Raw genomic sequence first — 18,738 nt, 5'->3', positions numbered from 1 at the left:
GGATGATATATTCATCCAATCGCTTAAACTAAAAATAGACGTACAATATGTGTAATTCATGTATAAGATGCATGTAAATATAATCATGTATAATTACTGTATAGATGTAAACAGTGAATCTGGCCATCTATTTGAGTAAAGATCCTTTTCTTTTTTCTTTGGATGCATTGTGTATATATGAAGAAGTGAACGAAAGTCAATCAATAGTTACATCAATATGCATGAACTTGCATAAACGGGATGGATTGTCGAGCGATTTCTGCATCAAAAGTTTTATTCCTGGTACACACACAAAAAAAGAGGGGCAAGGTAGCCCGATGCACTAAGCTCCCGTATGCACTAAGCTCCCGTTATGCGCGGGATCCGAATACACATTAATGTTAAATATTTAATTTTGTGAGAAAAAAGAGGCAATATAATGAGTGTCTTGATATGGAATTGAACTATTCAGTTATCTAATAACTCCCAGGACTTAAAAAAGGAGCATTCAAAGATTTCAAGTTACTGATTCTAAAAGATGTTACCAAGCCTTCAAAATAATCGAATTAGGTGAGAATGCGAGATCATTACGGACATAATTACCAAGATACACGCGTTCTACAACATCAAAATCTAAGAAAAAGAAAACTAAGTATGACCCGTGCCAGAGGGGAAGTGTGGAAACACTATAGATTCTCCTAAATTAAATTTTTAAAAAAAAAAAAAACCGTGCCAACACGGTAGCTAACGAAGTTCTCCTACGGATTTGGTATAGGTTACAAGATCCAACAGCATGAGTTCATTTGAACTCCATGCATGAATATATAGGCTACCACTTCCTTCAAAATATTCATGCAGGATTAAGTTACTCATTCCTCTGGTTTTCGTCGAAAATGAAATAGCTCTTCTAGTGTTAGCTTCATTTATACCATCCTGTAAGGAGCCACCTCAACAGAAAACAGAAGCAGCAGCAAATGGCCTGTAAAACAAACATTTGTTAACCTTGACATTCCTTCCATGTATAAGAACATATCTGATGAGAGATCGTGTGAATAGTTATGCACATGAACAGGAAGAATGCCACTATCTGGTTGGTCAGAAGACGGAGGGAAACATGCAATTCACGAGCTCAAGGTTTGTGGACGCTATAATCAGCGTTACTATTAGCATAACTACGTTGACTAACTAGAAAATATATCACCCTTTTTGTGATTTAAGACCAATCATCTGTGGTAACAGGTAATGACTACAGATGAATCAGGAAGTGACTGAAAATCCACGTTGTTTAAATAGAAAAAGCGTAAAAAGCAAAAATGAAAAGAGAAAGAAAAAGTTATTTACCTGGAAAACCAGTAGCACAACACAAAGGGACTGTTCCGACATTCTGCCCAATTGCCTTAAGAAAAAGTTCACTAGTGTCCCATCATTTGTTCCGGTCAATAAGCCAGTCTGAGGGTCAAACCTGAAAGGATCCAAGATTAGTTAGTTCAGACACAGACTGGAAACTCAAAACTTGAGCAACTGCAATTAGAGAACTTACTTAGGTAGCCGATGCCTTGGACAAGGTATAATACCAGCTAGCTGAAAGGAATTCTTAGAGATCCAAAATTAATTGAGAGAGAGAGAGAGAGAAGAGAGAAGAGAGAGAGAACCTGAGGTAGTGATAGTAGGAAGTTCAGGACTTGCGGCAAAAAGAATATAAGCAGTGTTTCACTGAAAGGAAATCGACAAAACTAAACTCATTAGTCTCAAGTTTCAAATGAAGAAAATTAAACAAATATCTCTACAACTATAGAAACTGAAAGTCATTAGCACATAGAATAGTGACACTCGCTTTCTCTTTTCGTTTTCTTGAGCCGAGGGTCTTTCGGAAATAGCCTCTCTACTCCCTCGAGGTAGGGTAAAGTCTGCGTATACACTACCCTCCCCAGACCCCACTAGTGAGATTTTACTGGGTCGTTGTTGCTTTGTCACAATCAATGTGATACTTTAAGTGTGTCTATTTTGGTACATCTAAGATGTTTGATGTACTTCTACTGTTATACCACTCTATGATTTTGGCAAGTTTTAAGATTTTACTTCAATTAATAATTCACATATTCCCTATAAAACCGACGTGCAGCAAAACTAGTATTTTTTTTTTTTTTAATGGTAACATGTATATTAAAAATAAACAGCACTAGGGCAGTGCCAAGCTATATTTACAAGGAACAAAAACTAGCTATGTCAACCTAGGATTACAGTGCACCTATCAGGTCTACTAAAGATTCTGCCTCCTCAACATAACTTTCTTTACACCAGAAATGAAACAAAAGCAAACACTTCATCTTGATTTTCTGTAAAGAATTGCTTCTGTCTTCAAAAGTTCTTAAAATTCTCTCCTTCCAGACTGTCCACCATATGCACGCAGGAACCAATCGCCACCATTTCTTTTGTCTCACTATATCCCCATTGTAATTCCAACACTTCAACAATTCACAAGTGTGAGCTGACATGCTCCATTTAAGGCCCACAATATTAAGAAAGAGTTGTCACAGTTTGTCAGTAAAAGGACAATGAAGAAACAAGTGGCTATTAGTTTCTATAGCTGAACCACATAATAGGCATCTAGAGCATAGCTGAAAACCTCTTCTTCTCACGTTCTCTTGGGTTAAACAAGCCTTTCTTGCAACTAACCATGAAAAACATACCACCTTGAAAGGTGCCTTTACTTTCCATATATACCTCCAGGGCCATTGTTCTAACTGTTGGTTTGAAGCAGCAACTAGAGTGTATGCGGATTTGACCGTAAAATTCCCACTCCTGCAAAGGTTCCAACAGAGTTTATCTTCAGTTTCTCCAAGACCTTGGAAACGTTCCAAGATATTAAAGAAATCCACAACCCTCTCTAATTCCCAATCATTCAAGGCCCTTCTAAAAGTAACACTCCATCCTTGCTGACCCCAGGCATTGTCTAAAGTGGATGTATGCGATGTTGCAATGCTGAAAAAATTAGGAAAAAGTTCTTTGAGAGGGCCATATCCTAACCAGTTATCACTCCAGAAAAGTGTTTTCCTTCCATTACCCACCTTTATGGATGTATTATCAGCCAGAGTATTCTGGTGAAGTCTGATTGACTTCCATACCCCAACCCCATGTGAACTATTAACAATGTTAGAGCACCATAGTCCATTTTGTCCATACTTGGCACGGATGACCTTTCTCCACAAAGCATTAACCTCCAGATTGTACCTCCAAAGCCACTTCACTAGTAAACTCTGATTGTGGGCTTTAAGATTCCTAACACCCAAGCCCCCTTTGTCTTTGCTTGTGATAAGGGAATTCCAATTAACCAAATGAATAGCTTCCTTCTCTCGGTTTCCTTGCCATATAAAGTTCCTTCCTAGTGCATCAATTCTTTTCCTTACCTTGCTTGGTAAGGGAAACAGAGACATTACATATATAGGCAATGCATCCAAGACACTATTAACCAATACCACCCTTCCACCCAAGGATAAATACTGGCTCTTCCATATTGACAACCTCTTTTCACATCTTTCAAGAACCCCATTCCATATCTCTTGCGCTTTGTTCTTGGAGCCAAATATATAGTTGGTAGAGAACCCACCTCACATCCCAGTATAGCTGCTAGGGCCTGGATATCATCTACTTCTTTAACTGGGAACAACATGCTCTTCCTCCAATTTACATGGAGCCCCGAGACTGCTTCAAATATAACAAGAATGACTCTTAGATATTTTAGTTGATCTGCCTTTGCCTCCCAAAAAACTAAGGAGTCATCAGCATAAAGAAGATGAGTGATCTCCACACTATCTCCCTCCTGTTTGAAGCTTTAAAACCTTTCAGCCAACCATTGTTGTTTGCATTTCTTAACATTTGGTTCAATCCTTCCATAGCAAAGAGGAAAAGAAAAGGTGATAAGGGATCCCCTTGTCTCAAACCTCTCTCAGAAGGAAAAAAGCCCTTTGGACCAAAATGGAAAATCTAACTGTTTTGATGCAGAAAGATATCCAGTTGATCCACTTCCTACCGAAACCCATATCCTAAAGAACTTTGAGTAAAAAGTTCCAATTAACATGATCATAGGCCTTCTCAATATCAAGCTTACAAAGAATTCCAGGAACCTGCCCTTTAAGTCTGGAGTCCACACATTCATTTACAATTAAAGAAGCATCCATGATTTGCCTGCCTCTTATGAAGGCCATTTGATGCCCATTCACTAGCTTGTCCACCACTTTCTTGAGCCTTTCTGTAAAGAGTTTGGAAATGATCTTGTAAATGCTTCCTATGAGACTGATTCAGTCTGAAGTCCTTGAGTTCCTTAGCTCAATTCTTCTTTGGAATAAGGGCTATGTAAGAAGCATTGAAACTCTTCTCAAAATATTCATTGTTGTGGAAGTTCCTGATGGTCTGCATGACATCTTCTTTCACAGTCTCCCAACAATTATGGAAAACCCCCACAGAGAAGCCGTCAGGGCCCGGTGCCTTGTCAGCTGCACATAGCTTCAAGGTCTCAAACACTTCTTGTTCTTCAAATTCACCTTGCAACAATTCATTATCTTCCTCTGTAATGCTGCATTCACCTTGGAAGTTAAAACTTGGTGTTTTTGTCACCTTGTTTCGGCCATAAAGCTCTAGATCTTTGTCTCCAAGCTATCTCTTCATTCTTTGCAATATCCTGGAATTCCATGTGCAAGCTTGCCTTCTCAAGTAATTCGGCCTCATTTAATGGTCTTTGTTCCTGCAAAAGATCCAAGTTTTGAATTTGGTTCAAAAGCTCAGTTTTCTTCCTCTTCAAGCTCCCCCCATTAAGCACATTCAACTCCTTTAACTTAACTTTCAACATTTTGAGTTTATAAGCCAGAATATAATCTGGCCTTCCAGTGATCTCACATGAATTCCACCATCCTACCACCCTCTCCTTAAACCCTTCCACTTCCATCCACCAATTCTCAAATTTGAAATAAGATTTTGAGAAGTCCCATTCCCCACATTTCAAAGAAATAGGGCAATGATCAGAGACAATTCTAGGAAGAAGGGATTGCTTAATATTGTTAAACTCCTCGTCCCACTCGGCTGAAAACAAGAATCTATCGATTCTTGAAGAACAATCATGATTGTTCCAAGTGTACCTACCTCCCAATAAAGGAGGGTCAGCAAGCTCTAGATCTTCTATAGTTTCTGAAAAATCCTTCATAGCTCTGGTAATACCCCTGCTATTCTTTCTTTCAGTAGCATATCTAGTAGTGTTAAAATCGCCACAAACCACCCAAACACCTTCACAAACTCCTCTAATCGCACCCAGCTCCCACCAAAGCTCCTCTCTCTCCCTTCTACAGTTTGGGGCATAGACCCCAGTAAGGAACCAAGAGAAATTCCTATTCAGAGAAGAAATTTTACAGGAGATGCAATGTAACCCTGTATTAACTAATTCCCCGGCCCACACCCTTTTGTCCCACATAATTAGAATACCTCCCCTCCTCCCATTAGACTCTAAACCTGCATAGTCTGCACATCTGTTGCTACACAAAGACCTAACCAATGCGCCATCTCCCCTTCCATCTTTGTTTCTTGAAAACAATAGATATCTGCTCTCCATTCTTGCATTAAAGATTTTATCACTTCTCTTTTCAAAGTCATTCAAACCCCTCACGTTCCATGATAATTTGTACCTTCATCAATAACTGGTAGAATTGTTTGTTCCCCTGCTCTTTGATCCGCTTTCTTTGAATTTGATGCCAAATTGTAGATTCTCGTGCCTCTTCTATTCCAATTTCATGAACAGAGACCAGGCCTCCCATTCACATCCCTGAAAGTCCACCCCAAACTGCTTGCTTAGCTTCATAACATTTCGGTGAACCCATAATGAAGCTTCTAACTCCGCCATCTGAATTTGAACATCTAGCGGTTGGACATCTTCAATTGGCCAGTGTTGAGATTGTTCCACTCGAATTAATTATAGCCCATAATTTTCTTGGTTTTCTATGCCCGTTCCCTCGATATCCGGCCCTGCATCATGGAAATTTTCTTCATTTCCTTCAGAAATTCGCAGAAGATTTTGATTCTGATAACTAACATTAGCATCTTCTTTTGCAACCTCGGCTGAATCCACCATTGATATAGAGTCGCATGACTGTGAAGCTTGGATAGCTTCGATCTCCACGAGGAAAGAATCCACTATATTCAGTGGTCTGGGCTCTAAAGGAGTGAAAGAGCACAAAATTTGGTCTGGCCCAATTTCCTGCCTTTGGGCCCGGCCCAAATTCGATTCTTTAGGCCCAAGAGACGGACCATTTAACCCTAAATCCTCCACGTACTCAGCGTGCCCTAGCAACAATCCCAATTTGGAGTTAGATGACTCCCCTTGTTCTCCCCCATAACCAGTCATTACAAGACTGGGCTTTTGTGGATTACTCAAAAATAATTCTGGCCCGATTCCTTTCTGCAATATAAATGGCCTTTGAACCAGGCCCAAACTTGAGTCTTCGGCCCCAGAGTTTTTTCTAGCAACAACAGGAGCCTCCACGCGCTCTGCATGCCCCTTTAGTTTTCCAATTTTAAAATGTGACACTTCCCCGTGCTCTCCCACGTGACCAGCCACCCTAACCCCTATATCTTCTGCCACCAGATGTGGCTAAACACAGACCATAGCCCTAGACTCCCTTTCCTCAGTAATCCTCCAATCAACAGTCACTGTCGGAGTAGATTCACACCAAATTGGCTTGGAGAAATCCAGACCGTCATTTTCCACTTCAATGCATTTAGGAATTTTGTCAATTGGTCCTCTTACTCTGATTCTTGCCCATTTCAGATGATTTCTGAGAAGCGTTTCTTCTTCTGTTTCAACCCATCCGCCGCATTTCATCCCTATCTCCTCCATGACCTCCTTTGACCATAAATGAAAAGGTAAGCCAATAACCCTAATCCAAAGAGACTCACTAACGAGACCTGCCGAAGAGCAGCTGGCCCCCGGCGACCACCAAATCAATTTGATGGGTTCTTGTTTCCATCTCCACGCCCCAAGCATAACTTGTTCTGCCAACTTCTTGTTGGGAAATTCAAAAAGAAATTGTTGCTCGTTTAGGTCATAAATCTGGACGCCGCAAGGTAACTTCCATCTATCTGCGACCCATCTTCTTAGTTCCGATCTAGTGGGAGCTTATGTCTTCCCAATAAAGGATCCAACCAAACATCTGTTGAGAGTGTCATTATCTGTTAAAGCAACAGATCCAGGGATGCTGATACGCCGACTTTGATGTACGAAAGTGAGATTCCCCTGCTTAGGTTGCCATTTGCTCTGGTCAATTGTTGCTACATATGTGATCTCCTGGGTTTGAGGATTCTGCACAGCTACGTTGACTGTGTTTTCGAGGATAAACTTCTCTATTTTTGCAGCTATGCCTCCCTTTCCTTTGTTAGGAGACAGTTCAGGAATTATAATGACTGATCTCCTCTCCCCTTGAACTGCCACAATACTTATGAATCTACCGTACCTGTTGTACTTTTGAGAACATAAGTAGTTATGTAGATGATCAGTTAATTTCCAAGAATTGTACTTATTTCCTCTGGATGCAGACGCCATGTGCATTAAGTCGCAAATCCACAGCATTGCCTTCCTACTAACTGTCATTCTACGCATTGAATTTCTTCTCCTTTCAACCCAATCGTACCACCTTTCGGAAGCAGAGAAATCCTCAGAAATATCAAAAGATTTGTCCCCAGACGTGAAAAAATCTTGTTAGCACTGTTACCATAATCACGAACCATGTTTTAATCAAATCAGACTAGAAGAAGGCTCCCCACTGCAGGAAAAGGGTCCCCAACGCCGGAAAAAAGTAAAAGTTGTCAGAATTTAGAAGTTTGTCATGAGATGTGGAGCATGTGGGAAACATTCACAGAAGATATATGGATGTGGTCGGAACAACGCAGCGAAGAGGCTGTTCAAAAAGAAAAAAAATGAAATCTGGCCTGGAAAGCTGCTCACGCGCCGGCGCGTGGTGAGGGTGCGCCGGACAGTTAGCCGCGCGTGGCGGCGCTTGGAAGGGTGTACGCCGGATCTGTTTTCAGGGATAGGCTCGCTTCACTGTTTGGTCTCTGATGGTGTTTGTAAAATCTCATTATTCCATGTTCTCAAGCTCCTCGGGGAGTGTGCCTGAGAGATTTTGTAATTAGAGAGAGAAAAACTCCCCTTGTTACTGATCGTTGCTGCACGAACCTTGGCAGCCTCCAAAACGATGTTGAGGTGCTCGAAGTAGTCTTCCATCTTCCAGAGGAAGTTCTCTACATCTTGAGCATTTCGTTCGCCCCTAAACTCCTTCGGTTTTGGGCCCTGGATTTTGGTTTCACGCACAGTAACATGTTCTGTGCCTCCAGCAAGCCTTACTGCCTTCAGTTGTTGCTTTAGGGCTTCAACTTCCCCGTGCAATGCTGATACAGCCTCGGTCAGCTTAAGCTCAAGGTTGGTCAGTCCATCCTTGTGCTCATCGGTCAAACGATCTAAAGTCTCCTTGACGTCTCCCAGTTCTTCTAGAGCAGTAGACTCAAGCGAGCAGAAGTTGCCTTCAGCAACTTCAAGGCGTTGTTTTAAAGCAGTTAAACCAGCCTCAATCAGGTTTGCTCGTATTTCCAAAGGAAGTGCAACCAAACCTCCATCTACACCATGGCTAACTTGTTGTGGGGGTGGTACTTCACTTGTTGATGCTATGGTGGGATCTCGCATCTTGCTCGTCCCTGTCCTTTTTGGTTTACTGCCCAGATTTAGTTTCCGGGTTGGTGACTCGTCTCTTCCACGAATGTTGCCTAGATCAACATTATCTCTATCCGTTGCCATTCTGTTAACCTCGCTCTGATACCAATTTGTCACGGGCTTAACTCCAGTAAGCTACGTGCGGACAACTAGACAGCCTTTATGCTGCTGCTAGCTTCAGTCCTAACCCAAAATAAGCACAGATTCGTGCTTCATAAGGAATGGCAAGTGCACAATACACAAGGCTAGAAAGATAATGAAGTAAAAGACACACAAGAGTTTGGAGACCAAGGCCAATTTTCGGATTTACTTGATATACAAAAGGAAGTACAAGCTAAGTATATGAGATTTGCCTTCTAGCAAGGCTTAAGCATATCTATTTATACACAAAAACGTGCACTGATGGGTATTGCTGGCAGTGGACCCGTCCAGCTGTGTGGCACAACTTTCTGCTGGCATATGTGACTTTCATCATTGTGTTGGCACAAAGCCCGTCCAGCTGTTGTCCACTAATCCCTACTGGCCCAGATTGGCTCCCATGATTGTGTTCTTACCCAGCTGTGCAGCACTTGTTTTTGTTGGCAGAGAGTGGCTGTCATGATTGACCCAGCGGGCCGTGGGACCGTGTCTTCCATGTGCAAAGATTCCCTGACCTTTAGCAGCCAGGGTTGAGGCCCCTTATGCGGGAAAATCAGTCGTGAATTTGGCGGGTTGGCACATTCTCCCCCACTTGAAATGGCGACGCCCTCGTCGCCGCAAAGTTTCAACGAATTGGGAACTTGATCTTCGAACTGCCCTTGCTCCATAACCCCCTTGTCTCCGAAGGGTTCCTTTGACTGACTGGCATGCCCCTCCCTAAGAAACTCTTTGGATTGTTTACTTGAATCCTCCGACTTCCGACTTCGGAGGTGCCATGTGTTTCAGATTCATGGCTGGAGATAACGCTCCTGAAGTAGAGTCCTTATTAAGGACTCGATATTTGCCTTCACACAAGGTCTTGTCAACCTTGTTCTCTGTCGTGGTAGCCAAAATTGTGGCGTCTTCCTTCTCGAAGCCCTTCACAATTTGCATTGCGGACAGTTGACTATCGACTTGCGGCACCCGAATTGTTGGTACTACACATGGACCCCTTGAGTCATAAATGTAGATCTGGTCAAGATAAGGGCAAATGAACGCTTTAACCTCGTCCCAATAGTCTAGCCCCAGTACCAGATCAAACACATCCATGGGAGCGACAACGAAATTCACACTCCCCAACCAAGCTCCCAAGTTGAGCTGTACATTGCGAGCAACTCCAAATATGTTGGTGGGTTTGGAGTTTACCGTCTTTAACACGGCACTATCGGGACTGAACGCAAGGCCAAGTGACTTAGCCCTTGCTTTAGTCACAAAATTGTGTGTCGCGCCGGTATCTACCATAATGCGAACATGATGTCCGTTCAGTTTTGCATCCACGAACAGGGATCCTTTCTTCCTCATCTGAGGGCCCTTGCCTATCGCCACGTTGTCTAACGTACGACCCATTTTGGCAAGGTCAGCCTTTCTTTGGGCAACCTGCTTTAAAGCAGGCTCTTTTACCACAACTGCGCCCAATATCAAGTTGGCAAGATGAGCTAGATCCCCTGGCCGTGGGACCGTGTCTTCCATGTGCAAAGATTCCCTGGCCTTTAGAAGCCAGGTTTGACTCGGTTTGTAGTCCCTTAGTAGCCAGGTTGAACAACCGTCAGATCTAGCTCATCTTGCCAACTTGATATTGGGCGCAGTTGTGGTAAAGGAGCCTGCTTTAAAGCAGGTTGCCCAATGAAAGCCTGACCTTGCAAAAATGGGTCGTACGTTAGACAACGTGGCGATAGGCAAGGGCCCTCAGATGAGGAAGAAAGGATCCCTGTTCGTGGATGCAAAACAGAACGGACAGCATGTTCGCATTATGGTAGATACCAGCACGACACACAATTTTGTGACTAAAGCAAGGGCTAAGTCACTTGGCCTTGCGTTCAGTCCCGATAGTGCCGTGTTAAAGACGGTAAACTCCAAACCCACCAACATATTTGGAGTTGCTCGCAATGTACAGCTCAACTTGGGAGCTTGGTTGGGGAGTGTGAATTTCGTTGTCGCTCCCATGGATGTGTTTGATCTGGTACTGGGGCTAGACTATTGGGACGAGGTTAAAGCGTTCATTTGCCCTTATCTTGACCAGATCTACATTTATGACTCAAGGGGTCCATGTGTAGTACCAACAATTCGGGTGCCGCAAGTCGATAGTCAACTGTCCGCAATGCAAATTGTGAAGGGCTTCGAGAAGGAAGACGCCACAATTTTGGCTACCACGACAGAGAACAAGGTTGACAAGACCTTGTGTGAAGGCAAATATCGAGTCCTTAATAAGGACTCTACTTCAGGAGCGTTATCTCCAGCCATGAATCTGAAACACATGGCACCTCCGAAGTCGGAAGTCGGAGGATTCAAGTAAACAATCCAAAGAGTTTCTTAGGGAGGGGCATGCCAGTCAGTCAAAGGAACCCTTCGGAGACAAGGGGGTTATGGAGCAAGGGCAGTTCGAAGATCAAGTTCCCAATTCCTTGAAACTTTGCGGCGACGAGGGCGTCGCCATTTCAAGTGGGGGAGAATGTGCCAACCCGCCAAATTCACGACTGATTTTCCCGCATAAGGGGCCTCAACCCTGGCTGCTAAAGGTCAGGGAATCTTTGCACATGGAAGACACGGTCCCACGGCCCGCTGGGTCAATCATGACAGCCACTCTCTGCCAACAAAAACAAGTGCTGCACAGCTGGGTAAGAACACAATCATGGGAGCCAATCTGGGCCAGTAGGGATTAGTGGACAACAGCTGGACGGGCTTTGTGCCAACACAATGATGAAAGTCACATATGCCAGCAGAAAGTTGTGCCACACAGCTGGACGGGTCCACTGCCAGCAATACCCATCAGTGCACGTTTTTGTGTATAAATAGATATGCTTAAGCCTTGCTAGAAGGCAAATCTCATATACTTAGCTTGTACTTCCTTTTGTATATCAAGTAAATCCGAAAATTGGCCTTGGTCTCCAAACTCTTATGTGTCTTTTACTTCATTATCTTTCAAGCCTTGTGTATTGTGCGTTTGCCATTCCTTAAGCACGAATCTGTGCTTATTTTGGGTTAGGACTGAAGCTAGCAGCAGCATAAAGGCTGTCTAGTTGTCCGCACGTAGCTTACTGGAGTTAAGCCCGTGACAAATCTTCTACTACTATCATAATAATATGCATGTCATGTAAAACGGAAGAGGGAGAAAACTAGTGTTCACGTCTGTAGATGGTACAGAGTTAATCATGTGGGTTTTTTGGAGCTCAAAGGAAAAAGCAGTTCATAAACATGGGAATAAACGGTAAAGGGAAGAGCATCATCTCTAATACACCGTTCTCAAGAGTCCAGAAAGAAAGACGAATGATGCAAACAAAAGGAGAAGATAGTCTGATTAGCTAAGACCAGAGAAGAACAAACTAGTTATTCCATATCCCTTTTAAGTTCTGAAGGAAGGACAAGTCTATGCAGAATCCACACTGTACTCTCACCATATTTTTGCGAAAATAAGTACACTGTATAAACGTGTGGGCGTGCATGCGTGAATAACAAGCATTTTAGGGGCGAAGTAATGTTATTCTCCTCTTTGAAAGCTGGTTCTTGAGAACTTCTTTATGGATTAGTGAGTCCAAAGATCCTTCAATTTTTTCCTCTTCAAATATGGGTACTTTATCCCTGCTATAGGCTTGTCTGGTAGGTCCTTCATGAACAGGACTAGCATCCAGTGGTGCCACTTTTGTGTTGCTCACACAATAGTCCAGTCACTTTTTAAAATAAATAAATAAAGACAATACTCCAGTCACTTACTGGAAAAACTTAGGTTTCAAGTCATCAGCCAGACAGCCACCTTGGAGTCACTATGAGAAAAGTGAAACTGACAAGGGAAAATGGGACCACCTTTTCTTTCCTAAGACAGCGAGCAAGCAATCAAATGGTTCAAGAAGCAGACTAGCAGAAGCACTGCTGAATTTACCGGCAAGAAAGAGCACGAAGAAGAGATGTACCTAAAGTGACCCAAGATTCCAGCCACTGCCATGGTCATTCCAGCAAAATATGTAAAGGTATCACCAACGAAAACTGAGGAAGGATACCTGCAATGACAGCGGGGAGAGTAAGTAAAACATATTGCTGAAAGAGAACTCTGAGGTTATTCAAAGATGTACCAGTTGAATGAAAGTAAACCCAAGGAAGTGGCAAGCATTGGCTGAACAAGGTAAATAGAGAAGGCATGGGCTTGTTTGTATTCAGGATCAGCAGATGCCCCAATTTGCATGATGTTGTGTATCAAAATCTGTAATTACACTAGCGTTAGATGACATTCAATCGTCAAACTGATACTTAGAGAACAGTTCTAGCTTACAGCTGCTGCAATAACGACTGTCTGCCCAACTTCAAGGCCATTGATACCAGCGTGGATATTGATAGAATTTGTGCAAAATATAGCCAGTAGCCACATATATAATTTGTAGATCCGTCCTGTTAAACCAAGAGAGAATGAAGCATCGAGTCGAAGTCAACAATTGGAGATGATGAAGATATGAAGTGGTATAAAATTATGTCCATGTTAGCGACGACTTTAAGCATGTTAAATGTGCATTTCAAAACTTTCGAGTACTTCCAGCAAATCTAGCAAACTCCAACTAAAGGAAGCAAATCTAGCAAACTCCAACTAAAGGTTTTTATATAGAAGCATGACGAAATTATAGGCTGCTTACCTAGATCCAAGATCTCTAATCCAACATATGATACAAGGGGCTTTGGTATAATAATAGTTGTATGCCCAGCATATGCCATCAACAACGGAAGGGCTGCAATGGAGGGTAATAGCAGTTTCCTGTTTCAAATATTATATGAACTTCATAAGAATCTCAGCTGACAAGATTTCAAAAGGTCCCAGTTGCATCAGAGAAGCCTTTAGATATGATAGAAATGGATTACACTCTCCAAGGTACATCAAGGACATCATCCACAAACCCAAGCAGCATCATGAAGCAGATTGAAGATAATGCAGCATTGTACTCAACAAGCCACTGCCAAAGTCAAAGTCAAGAGGTATTCAGATCATCTTCAACAGACCTCAAGCAATAAAAAAACCTCCAAAAAACACAAAGCTTGCAACTTTACTTACATTTGAATCAGCTGTGAAGTTGAAAGTTTGAAACAAGATCGCAACGACCAAGAACACACCCCCAACAATAAGACCTAGTGACTCAGGTCTGCATAAAATCAATACGAGTCACTCATAAATTGCTTCAGAGCACCACTGGAAAACTTAATTGAGGTTGATTCTTAACTATAAAAACTTTCTTATTTAACTATGTTGAGAAATCACTCCCCTTGTCCCAGAAAAAGAACAGTCCTACCTGCATTTAGGCCTTCCCGAAACGGTCCCAGAAGACATTCTCATCACTAAAAATGATGTCCGACACTCAATTCAGCAAAAATATCTTTTTTACTCTACTTTGCAAAAAAAAAAGGTTCTAGATGGACACATGCTCGGCAAAAAGCTACTTCCTTCTATTCAAATTGAATGTCTCTTTTCGAATTTAAGCAGATCATACTACATGTTTGAAATTTACATATTATGTAGTACTTCCTCCCTCCCAATTTATGTAATACTCTTTCCTTCTTAGTCTATCCCAAAAAAGAATGTTATCTTTCTATATCTAGAAATGATTTAACTTTACCATTAATGAGATGATTTAGTCATACAAATATCTATAGCTTGTTTTAGACCACAAATTTCAAAAATCTTTCTTTCTCTTAATAAACAAACCAATTCAAACAAGGACTATCAAAATAGAAGTAAGGTATAATAAATTCGCATCAGTACTAAATTCAACTACTGCATTCACAAATTATGCGTGAACTTCAAGTAAATTAAACTTCAATTTCTTTTTCTATGCAAAAAGAAAAACTTACACTTTGATAGAGCCTTGAGGAGTGCCTTTTTTGTTGATATCCAATCCAAACAAACCCCTTCTCAACATATACTTAGACGCAACAGGAATCATAGTTACCGTTCCGAAGAATCCGATCAAACTAATTACCGCATTGATGAGAATCGATCGCCGGAGCTCCGATTCGATCTTATAGTGATAAAATATCAAGTAAAAATACGGGATTAAGAATATTAAAGAGATTTTGAAAATTAACAAAACTTTCGCCGGCGCTATGGGTGACGAGTCATCCGATTTAGGTTTTGGATTGTTTATGGATGATTCCGGCGAATTTACGGCGGTTCCTTTCGCCGGCGCCACCTTTGACGGCCGTTTTTTAGCTGCCATGGCGGAGGCTCTTTCACTGTGTGTGTGTGTGTGTGTATTTTGCTGTCTTTTTGGGTCGTTTTATAATTTGCTTATTTACTTAATTGTTTTTGGTTTAAGATTTTCAGTTGACCAATTGAATTTGTACACGTAGGTTGAACTTGTCATATGTGGGGTCCATATGATTATTTAGACTGATGAAGTAAGTTTAGTTTGCTTCAAAAAGGGAGATCAAGCTTTATTTTCTTTATTATTATCATTATTATTTATTTATTTTGGTATTTTTATTTTTCTTTCTCCCTATTTCTTTCCTATTAAATATTTCTACCTATGTTTATCACAGTAGAACAAAGAGGAATAATATTTGATCCTAACAAATACCAACTTAATAGAAGCATAAACTTGTAAAAATAGCATGGGCTAGCTAATTTTCGGACTAGTCATTCAAAATAGTCAGCATTTGCAAAGTCAAATGTTATGAACTCCCAGCATATTATGCTAGAACTCCAACACGCGGAAAGTTCCAGCATAATATACTGGAGATTGGAGCACATGTGTATGAACTTCCAGCATATTATACTGGAACTTCAGTATATTATGCTGGAGTGTTTTCCGGATTTTGAACAGTATTTTCGTTCAGATTTATCTTTACATGAAAAGTGGCTAAATTTCGATGACTTTGAAACTGTGGCTATTTTTGAATGATCACTTGTAAATTTGGTTATTTTTGAATTTCACTGTCGTAATTTTGTCAAACAAGTATTGGACAGAAGACTACCACCAAGAAGTGTGGTAAAATGATGTACTATACTGTCGGTATTTATTTTGTTTTGAAATTTTAAACTAAATTTTTTAACTTCACGACAACTCGGAAAATTTTTATCCTGAAAAATTGATCTGGAAAACTGAAATTCAGGACACATTGGCTAATTTCTAAATAATAGCCCTGTAAAGTAGCTACCTGGTGTCATTTCTACTCGGATTTGAATCCTGAGGGTAAAGTCCTCTTCTCAAGTCCTCTTTGGTAGGGAGCACTAATGGACTTTTTACGATGCAATCCAAATTAGTTAGAGTTAGATCAGATAAAATTTGAGTTAACCAGACGAATGAATTCCGAGCACCAAATGAAATAAGGAGCCTATAACCAACATAGTATGCTTCGTACGATGGAAATCTGAATTAGTCGGGTCAACGAGTTCTGTGCATCAAATGGTTAAACTAAAAAGAAGAGATTACACGAAAGTAGAAGGTTTGGAAAGAAAAAGGAAGAAAATATCAAGCCAATAATGGGCACGCTACCAAACAAGCAGAGCCTAGTCCTTTATAAATTTCCATACTCAAGCTATTATCATCTAACTGTATTATTTTTAGGTAAAATGTTCTCTTGGTCACTTAAACTTACACCCGATTGTCAATCTGATAAAGGAACTTACAACTTTTTCATTTCTATATGGTGTTCGGTAGTCGCATTGTGACCTGACTATCGTAGTTTTTTACATTGTACTAGTCTTTTTTTTTTTTTTGATAATCGTGATATGATATCCGAACCAACTTGTGTACACCTTAACTAATTTCATAGTTACCTTCTAGCAACACAAATACTGAATAACTCGGTTCACCAATAATGTCCCATAGTGTGACGGGCGGTGTGTACAAGGCCCGGGAACGAATTCACCGTCGTATGGCTGACCGGCGATTACTAGCGATTCCGGCTTCATGCAGGCGAGTTGCAGCTTGCAATCCGAACTGAGGACGGGTTTTTGGGGTTAGTTCACCCTCGCGGGATCGCGACCCTTTGTCCCGGCCATTGTAGCACGTGTGTCGCCCAGGGCATAAGGGGCATGATGACTTGACGTCATCCTCACCTTCCTCCGGCTTATCACCGGCAGTCTGTTCAGGGTTCCAAACTCAACGATGGCAACTAAACACGAGGGTTGCGCTCGTTGCGGGACTTAACCCAACATCTTACGGCACGAGCTGACGACAGCCATGCACCACCTGGAAGGTGATACGTGTATAGGATGTACTCAATGTGTCCGAGCCTGCCCCACCGATGTATTAGAAATGATACCTTGGGACGGTTGTAAGGCTAAACAAATTGCTTCTGCTCCACGAACAGAGGACTGTGTTGGTTGTAAGAGATGTGTCCAACAGATTTCTTGAGTGTCCGAGTTTATTTATGGCATGAAACAACTCGCAGTATGGGTCTAGCGTATTGATACGTTCGAGAAAACTTTACTTGAATCCATTTAATTTTTTTTACCGATAAACCTGTGCTCGAAAATCACAATATTTTGAGCACGGGTTTTTATGGTCCAAGTGTATCTTGTCTTTACTATGAATTATTTTCCTTGGTTAACAATAATTGTAGTTTTTCCAATATTTGCGGGTTCCTTAATTTTCTTTCTTCCCCATAAAGGAAATAGGGTAATTAGGTGGTATATAATATGTATATGTATTTTAGAACTCCTTCTAACGACTTATGCATTTTGTTATCATTTCCAATCGGATGATCCATTAATCCAACTAGTGGAGAAAAAAAAAGGTCCTGGGATGATACGATGATAATACTAACATTTTGGTTCACGTTAAACAATCAAAAAAGATGACAAACACTTAATATTATGTCACAATTTTAGTTTCTCCACAAATATACTTAAGATTCTGCTAGGAACAGTGTTTTGATTGTATTATCATTAACCATTGCTACCCAATTAAGCTGGCCGTTTATCTTCTTTTATTTTGGAGCAAAAAAAGATAGTATAACAAAGAAATAATGTAATATAAGTTCTCTCGCCAGCGCAAGTACAATTGTACAAGTAACTCTACCGACCAACGCTTTTCGGTATCTTATGGTTAAACCAAAAAAAAAAGGGTAGAACAACAAACAAAAGATGCTGATATTTTTAATTTTCTACTCTCAGCTACTGATCCTATACTGAATATCTGCTGCTAATACTTGAAGGCATTTAAGCAAGCAATAACAAAAAATAATCAAAACAAAATGGTGCAATTATAGAATTTATGCCAACAGCCTCGTGATTTATAAGTCGCATTTACCAATTGCGATTGACAAGTCGTAGTTACAATTGCGATTTATAAGTCGCAGTTACAATTGCGATTTATAAGTTGCAGTTACAATTGCGATTTATAAGTCGCAATTACAAAATTCTAAATCATTTATCAATTGCGATTTATAAGTTGCATTTACTAATTGCACTCGCGTTTGTCAAAAATCTTCCCATTATAAATAAGAATGAGAGTCTTTCAACTAGGTGTGTCGATTTATTGCGATTTGTAAGTCGCATTTTCGGTTTGCAATTTATAAGTCGCATTTACCAATTGCGGGTTATAAGTCAATTTAAAAGTCGCATTTACCAATTGCGGGTTATAAGTCGTATTTACATATTACGATTGAAAATTCATAAGTCTCATTTATAGATAGAATTTGACCACATTGCTGTCCACCAATTCATAGGCTACTAAGCCACGCTTTTGGATTTGTAAGCAATGAAGTTTTACTTTTATAGGAAATGTAAAATTGTAATAATGGTATAGTCGGCAATAAATAGCGCTAGAAATTATATTTGGATATGAAATGTTTAATGTTCCATTCTGCTTCTTCTAGCTTCCTCCTATTTCAACACAACTTCTATTTTGACAATATCC

At 40.8% G+C, this 18,738-nt stretch overlaps 1 protein-coding gene across 1 annotated transcript; it reads right to left on the bottom strand.

Annotated features, from left to right (window-relative positions):
* Positions 1-473: 473 nt before the first annotated feature.
* LOC107777924 (uncharacterized) lies at positions 474-15,144 on the bottom strand. Its single transcript, XM_075233637.1, has 11 exons — positions 14,726-15,144; positions 13,932-14,019; positions 13,742-13,833; positions 13,519-13,637; positions 13,164-13,279; positions 12,967-13,094; positions 12,808-12,894; positions 1,632-1,692; positions 1,520-1,560; positions 1,321-1,441; positions 474-958 (listed from the first exon to the last, which is right to left on the bottom strand). Exons 1-11 carry the CDS (start codon positions 15,088-15,090, stop codon positions 899-901), a joined length of 1,278 nt encoding a protein of 425 aa, XP_075089738.1. The 5' UTR covers positions 15,091-15,144; the 3' UTR covers positions 474-898.
* Between the last annotated feature and the right edge of the window lie 3,594 nt (positions 15,145-18,738).

The sequence above is a fragment of the Nicotiana tabacum genome, chromosome 16, assembly GCF_000715075.1.
Source record: "Nicotiana tabacum cultivar K326 chromosome 16, ASM71507v2, whole genome shotgun sequence".
Lineage (NCBI taxonomy): Eukaryota > Viridiplantae > Streptophyta > Magnoliopsida > Solanales > Solanaceae > Nicotiana > Nicotiana tabacum.
This window is presented reverse-complemented; position numbering and strand designations above follow the sequence as displayed.

Bases quoted from the DNA above. Each gene is read 5' to 3' on its own strand.
- LOC107777924 (XM_075233637.1), bottom strand. From the start codon at position 15,090: ATGGCAGCTAAAAAACGGCCGTCAAAGGTGGCGCCGGCGAAAGGAACC. The intron at 14,020-14,725 runs GTAAGTTTTTCT...GATTTTATGCAG, and splicing joins CCTCAAGGCTCTATCAAAGT to ACCTGAGTCACTAGGTCTTA. The intron at 959-1,320 runs GTAAATAACTTT...TTTGTTTTACAG, and splicing joins TTGTGCTACTGGTTTTCCAG to GCCATTTGCTGCTGCTTCTG.